The 7501-nt window shown below is 41.5% G+C and overlaps 1 protein-coding gene across 1 annotated transcript in view; it reads right to left on the bottom strand.

The window, feature by feature from the left end:
• The window catches only part of Mgam (maltase-glucoamylase), a 131250-nt gene that overhangs the window by 80064 nt on the left and 43685 nt on the right, over positions 1–7501 (bottom strand). The window contains exons 23-29 of the mRNA XM_013021693.1: positions 6287–6336; positions 5726–5893; positions 4352–4504; positions 3810–4010; positions 2780–2934; positions 1036–1204; positions 670–766 (exon numbers count right to left, since the gene is read on the bottom strand). Of these exons, the coding sequence (XP_012877147.1) occupies positions 670–766; positions 1036–1204; positions 2780–2934; positions 3810–4010; positions 4352–4504; positions 5726–5893; positions 6287–6336 (993 nt within the window). The remainder of the gene's footprint in view (positions 1–669; positions 767–1035; positions 1205–2779; positions 2935–3809; positions 4011–4351; positions 4505–5725; positions 5894–6286; positions 6337–7501) is intronic.

Raw genomic sequence — 7501 nt, 5'->3', positions numbered from 1 at the left:
AAGGAAGGAAGGAAGGAAGGAAGAAAGAAAAGAGGGAGGGAGGGAAGGAGGGAGAAAGGAAGGAAGGAAAGAAGGAAGGAAGGAACCAACGAAGCAATGAAGGAAGGAAGGACGAGAGGGAAAGAAAGAAAGAAGGAAGGAAAGAAAGAAAGAAAGAAAGGAAGGAAGGAAGGAAGGAAGGAAGGAAGGAAGGAAGGAAGGAAGGGAGAGAGGAAGGGGAAAGAGAGAAAGAAAGAAAGAATAGCTTAAAACTCACAAAACTTGAATGATGGTGTCCATGAAGACTTGACCCAGTTTTCTCAAAGGATAATACCATATTTAAATATTGCGAATTGTTAAACTTGGGAAACTTCCACTGACAAACTGCTATTTTAGCCTCTGTATTGTCCAATCATTTTCTAGACAACTTTTCTTCACATGTTGATGGTTCAAGTAAGTTTAATCACCCACAAGTAATAGAACCCAGCTTGGTTTTCCTATCCCTTAAGAGGTAAAACTATTATACTTGTGCTAATCTTTTAATCTCATTTGTATAGAGTAAAGTAAACAGAAGAAAGAGCACAAAACACTGCTACAATAACATTCCTATATGAGCAGCATGGTCACGGACATCTAATGTACCTAAGAATAATTAATACAAACACAGAGGGTGCACAAGCATCTGCCTACCCATGGCATTGCTGTTGAGCAGGAGCACTCCGTGGGCACTGCCGTCCTCCTCCAGGCCCATGTAGTATGGGTGGACGCCATAGGAATTCTTCTTGTACTGAGAGTCATGGGGAGAAGTGGGTAGAGTGAGAAGACATTGCATCTGAGAAGGAACGTCAACAAAAACTCACGGGCCTACATTCTCCTGCAACTAACTTCAACACATGAGAGCAAAGGAGCTGGAGGAATGGTCCCCAGGACAGAAGCAGAAGGGGATGATTCACTGCAGTCAGGGAAGAGGAAGCACAGAGGTACCCATAGGGCTTCACAGGCATGCAGTGTGGGTGCAGCAAAGTGAGTGTAGATCTGCAAATGCTCTGTCCTTACCCCCGGGGGTTCGTCTCTGGAGAACATGCCCCACGTGTGCCAGTTCAAGTCTCTCCTATAGGCCGTGTGCTCCGTTTCCCCAAAGCCATAGATGTACTGGGAGGGGAGGCGGGTGGAGATGCGGATGAACATGTCATTGAAGGTGAAGCCCAGGACCTGAGAGTCCCAGCTGCAAGGCAAAGGCCAAGGTGGACAAGGAAGTGAGTTCCCCTGGACTTCCTTCTGGCAGCTGCTCTTCCAGCCCAGCTGAACCTGTGCTCTCCCCCACCTCACAGAACACACTCACGTCCAAAAAAGCACAAAGTCCATTCAGACAAAACAAGCATGGAGACCCTTCCTAAATGCTCACTAGTCACCTTTCATTATTCTTGTTACCTCCACCAGTGCCTCATTTTTCTCCACCGCTGACACAGCAACACACCCTGCCTCCTGCTCTTGCTCCTGATGGCGCACTGCCTGCACACATCTACAAGGAAGGGTTCACACACACCACCCATCTTCACGTTCCTCTATTTACTGTCTCATTAGTGTGTCCCAGAAACACCTCATGACGCCTTCACAGCTCTGCCTCCTCCAAATCCACCTCACAGCCCAGCTGTCCTCACACACCACAGGGGAATGTCTGGTATCCCTGGGTATGTGAAGATCCTTCCTGTCCTGGCCTAGGTACTTGCTGTTCTACCACAATGGTTCTTTCCTTTCCCCCTGAGCTTCAAGTGGTGACTTCTTCCCCCCATCCAGCTCCTAGGTCAGTTCTCTCATCCTCATGTAACTTGAGCCCTAACAATAAAGGTTCCTCCAGAAAATTGCATGTGTGAGTGAGGAAGGGCAAGTCCCAGGTGCCCTAAGAACAGAAGAAAGGTTATCTATGGAAGCACCCTTTGTGGATATAGAAAGGCTATCTATTTATGGAAGCATTCTTTGTGGATATTCTGTGATATTTTTTGTAACTTGTGACATACTATGACAATAGCCAAGATAGATTAGAATTTCATTCTCCGAATTTGGTCAAAATTAAAAATACCTTCATTTTCCAAACCTTTCCATACTATAAAATTTTGTGTTAATGAGGACATGCATTCAGAACAAGAGCCAGGTCTTATGGTTGAGAGAATGATTCAGACCACAATAACAAAAGCAACAACATCTAATAACTTTTTTTTTGGGGGGGGGTCCGGTCGTGGGGCCTGAACTCTGCCCTCAGCTCTTCAGCTCAAGGCTAGTGCTCTACCCCTTGAGCCACAAGGCCACTTCCAGCTTTTTTCTTTTTGCTTATGTGGTGCTGAGAAATCGAACCCAGGGCCTCAGGCATGTAAGGCAAGCGCTCTACCACTGAGCCACCTTCCCAGCCCCAACATCTAATAACTTTTGATAAACCTGAACTGGAACTGTTCTGCACAGTTTTCACTGTTTCAACTTCCAAATTATGTTACAATGTAAACTAACTTTTCATTCATCAATGGATATGCCATGCTGCATATAACCACAGTACCTTAAACCACTCCCTATACACAGAAAGCATCCAATAAACAATTGTTGAAGGAGTTTTCAGATACAACCACTGACTCAGTAGTTGTCTCATGGAGCAAAGACTGCCTACAAGAACAGACCTTAACAGAACCTTGATAGTCTTAGGCCTGGAACGCACAGTGGGAATCTCTCAGACAGAGCATCTCTAACCACGGAGGCCCTGGCAGGGATGTTCATGTAACCTCCAGTCCCCAATCCAACCAGGGCCACTTACATGACAGTGCCTGTACTCTTGCGGCGAATTTCAATCCCAAATGGATTCTCCTTAATGAGGACATCATAGAGTCGGGCCTCAGAAGAGCTGGATGGAGTGCTGGGGATGTTCAGAGGGACTGGGACTTCATATCGCTTGTTGTTGGGATCAAAAATCTAGACCAAAATTAATGGATTTAGGTGAGTGGATAGGATGTATACAATTTGTTGTTTTGCTATACAAAGAATTGTTACAAATAAACATTTCTGTTATAGTACTAAAACTATTATTTACATTTAGTATCTGCTAGCTTCTGTGTTGGATCAAAAGTGCTAAGAAGAAGATACAAAACATAATATCCTATTTTAATAGTGAAACTATTGTACGATAGTCTACTCCTGTCCTTAGATGTAATTAAGTTATAGAAACAAGGAAACCATTGTACATTGGTGGTCACTTCTTATATGTATTATATATTATATATATACAGTGTCTAAAACTACATTCATCTTCTAATATTGTCTAACCCAAACCATTTCCCTTACTTCAGATAATTTCAGCAATTTCCACACAGATACATGTTAGATACATGTAATTTTATTCTTGAACCTGTGTTCTCCCTCATCTGTTACATAGCATCAGTTACCAAGTCTTGCTGTCTTCTCTCCTGTCATTCTTGAACTATCTGTTTCTCTTCTTTCTTGGACCTAGTACTACCTCTATCCCTCAACCATCCAGCCTGAGAGTCTCTTACCTTATCTCTCCATTTCTTATTATTTTTATTGTGAAAATACTGTACAGAGGGTTACAATTACTTGGAAAAGATAATGAGTACATTTCTTATCAAACATTGTACCATTCCCATTGTAGCCACAGTAATCATCTCAAGACTTGTAACAAGAAACTCTAACTGGCCTACCAAGGATTTCTCACTTTTAGATTAAGATTATGATCTGGTCTATTGAAAAATGGAACTCTACAAAGTGAAAGTATTTTGGTTCCGTTATCCTGATTAGCGAAGAGTAATTGAACTATCATGCCTTGTGTTTACCTTGAACTGCAGCATTTCATTCTTGTGGTAGGTCACGAGCAGGCGCAGGGGGCTCACAGGTGTGGAGGGGAAGGCAGTGACATAAGGAGAAGACTTCAAGGAGATGTCAGCTGTGGCCCCATGGGAGTTATACTGCACATTGCTGACTGAATACAGATCATTCACAAAGTAGCAGTGTGGGACCCCAGGGATACTGGATGCCTGAGAAGGAAAGTCAAGAGTGTGCATCAGCATGTGGGCCTAGAGATATCAAGTAGCAAGGGCTAGGAAAGGCCATCCCATCATTCCTGGACCATTGGATAGTGCTAAGAATTTAAATTTCTATAACAAGAAAATACTTATTAAAATGTCCCACTCTTTTCTCTTCCTGTCTTCACATCTGGATGAGGTGTCTTGGGGAGCCCTTTCTTCACATGGATTCTAAGTGGATACTGAGGTACTGGTGTTTGCTCATGCATTACAGGTGAGGTGCAGAGCTCATGCATTACAGATGAGGTTCAGAGCTTTCGGGGAAGTTACAATGCAGTTTTCAGTGCAGTTACCTCCCAGACGCAGCCTCGGGCCGTGCAGTTGGCCTCAGTAGCTCCATGTTGATCGGGATAACAGTCTATCTTCTCCTGGTCCCTTATGCCCATTTCCCACTGCACCGTGTATGCTTCTCCCAGGACTAGATGGATTCCTGTGATCACAGCAACCTGTGGGAATGCACATGGAAATAAGTCCACTGGACAGAGGCCTTCCGTAAACTGAGTAGTGTCTGTCAGACAGATCTAAGCTTGAGTCCTGAATCTTTAAAAGGAGACCAGATTCCCACTGATGCAAGAGACATATTCCCAGACATTACAGAAGGAGGTGTATTACCCAGGTTGGTGATGGTTCACTGACAAGATGTAATATCAGTACTCAACTATCAGTACTCAAATATCAATACTCAAGTATCAGAACCTTGTAAATTACATTGTGGAAAGAATTAGGTCAAATAATATCCCTTCTGGTTGTTTCTCTAAACACTCTCCCCATTCTGTTTTGTTTCTTTGTTGTTGTTGTTGTTTTGCTTTCTTTTGTTGCTATTTTCAGAAAGTCTCTGTTACTCTTTCAAAATTAATCTGTTTTTCTTCTCCACTTCCAAATCTGTGTAACTAAAGTGTTTAGCTACTAAAAAGAACTGAATAATAAGCACATATGACCTTGGTTCTCATTCCTTTCTCTTCCTAAACTTTCATCTGTAATCTTGCACAAAGTTTTGATTCTTTGGCTCTTGGATGTAACACTGGGAAAATGGTGAGTTGGAATTCTCAGTCTGCCTTTCATTTCTAACACTACACCCTCTTTGCTATGCCAAAACCCTCTGCCTAAAACGGGAATCCATTTTCAGTTGAATCTCAACCATCAATGAATTATTCAATGCCTATTGTTATATGGGTTGACTATTTTTTAAAATAACACTGTCTATGCTTAGCAAACTAAGTATCCTGGAGCCATAAAGTCATATTGACAGGACTGTCATCTTCTCCCAGTTAAAATCATCCTGCACTTCCTGCAGGTCTCCACCCACCTCTCCACACCCAACACAGCCTGGGTAATCAGACCCTCCCAGGATCCCCTGAGGAAGCCTGGCTCTGTTCTTCTACCCATAGAACTACTTCATTGGAAATGAGGACAACAGAGAGAACAGGAGAACACAGAGGGGCAGAGAAGGAAGTGAGCATAAAGTTCGCTTGACTTTCTCTCTGTTCTCTCAGCAGCACCCCAGGTCTTCAGGCCCAGACCAGCTCCTCAGTTTCACCTTCCTGCCCAGCACACAAGCCTTATCACTTGCCGCATACAGGACTCTGGTTCTCCCTGAAAACCTAGAATTTGGCAGAACCTGATGCTAAAAAATTTCTTGAAAAACCACTTCAGCTTAATGCTCTTACCCTCAGGTTAGCATCATAAGTGACGTTGGGAGACATTGGAGTTAAGACACCATGCTGTTTCACTGTGATGCTGCTCAGTACCTGAGTCCCAAGAATTTTAATCTCTTGAAATGCTAAGTTATGGGGATCTTTGTAGGTTGCTTTGGAAATAGTGACATCCAGGTGGGTCTGCAAAACAGTGAAGCATAATTAGGCACGAAGTTGGATCTCTAGTATTCATATTCTCTTGTCTCTCCAAAGCTCCACCAGAGACCACATACTCCTCAGGCCCTGATGCCCATGAGCTCTCTAGCTATGTGTGTTCAGTGAACTTATTTTAATAATGCTCTTTAGATAATAAATATATGCACAGACATTTTAGGAAACCATACTGAACACACTATTATTTTGATCTATTACCTATTGCCTCTTTTAGATAACACAGACAATGCAATTATTGAAAATTAAATCATAAGTGGAAAAATGCCTACCTATAGTCATTTAGACAAATGAAATTAGAAACATATTTATAAATATGTACTAAATTCTAACATCTAAGATTCATGAAAATGTGCAACTCACCTGATTGGCCCAAAATTCACATAAAACATACACATCATTGGCAACAGTATCTGAAAGTAATAGAAAGACAAATCAGACTGGTCTGCCAACACAGCTTTTCCTAAAAGTTGACTCTTGAAGTCTATAGTAGTAAAATTTCCTTCTTTTTTGTGATGAAAAATATCCCATTTCATCTATATGCCTCAACTTCTTTACTCATTCGTCTATGAGTATAGCAATGGCTATATCCATCATTTTTTATAATGAATAATGCTACAAAGAACACATGACAATTGATATCTCCAGGCCATGCACTCTGCATTCTTTTAGATACAAGCCCTCAGATTGCTGGGTCATATCATATTTTTGTTTTTTGTTTTGAAAACTTTTTGCATAGTTTTCTACAGTGGAAATATCATGCTACCTTCTCATCAATAGTATGTCAGGGTTCATTCTATTTTCTCCACATCCTCTCTCACAATTCTTATCTTTTATCTTTTTCATATTGGCTATCCTAACAGTGCTGGGATAGGTTATTGTGAGTTTATATTTGCATTTCTCTTCTGATTAGTGTTAATCAGCATCTTTCCTATACCTTTTGGGCAACTGTATGTCTTCCTTGAAAAGACATCTGTTCAAATACATTGTCCATTTTCCAAACCTCTATCATTTGACTTGTAAAAATTCCTTCTATTTTTATATTTACTACTATTTTATTGTTATTGTAAAGGTGATGTACAAAGGGGTTCCAATTATGTAAGTTAGATAAAGAGTACATTTCTTCTTGAACAATGTCAACTCAATGTCAACCTCGCTCTCTCCCAGTTTTTCTCTCCCATTCCCACAGACAAATTGTATAGTTCTCATGTTCAATATAGTGTCCTAGCATCTCATGAGTATCAGCTGCTGCATTTGTTCTCCCTTTGTCCCTCCATTTCTTTTCCTCCCCTTACCCTCCCAAAGACTGATTGACCAAATAAGACAAAAAGAAAATAAAATAAAAGCAGCAACAAGGAAGAAACTCACTTCCATTTTCTGGAGTTCATTTCATTATTTACCAAGCTAAGATGTGGAGCCAACCCAGATGCCCTTCAGTAGATGAATGGATCAAGAAAATGGAATTCTATGCCTCCATGAGAAAGAATGACATTGCCCCATTTGTTAGGAAATGGAAAGACTTGGAAAAAATTATATTAAGTGCAGTAAGCCAGGCCCAAAGAAGCATAGGTCCCATGG

The sequence above is a fragment of the Dipodomys ordii genome, unplaced genomic scaffold (genome assembly GCF_000151885.1).
Source record: "Dipodomys ordii isolate 6190 unplaced genomic scaffold, Dord_2.0 Scaffold56, whole genome shotgun sequence".
Classification (NCBI taxonomy): Eukaryota; Metazoa; Chordata; class Mammalia; order Rodentia; family Heteromyidae; genus Dipodomys; species Dipodomys ordii.
This window is presented reverse-complemented; position numbering and strand designations above follow the sequence as displayed.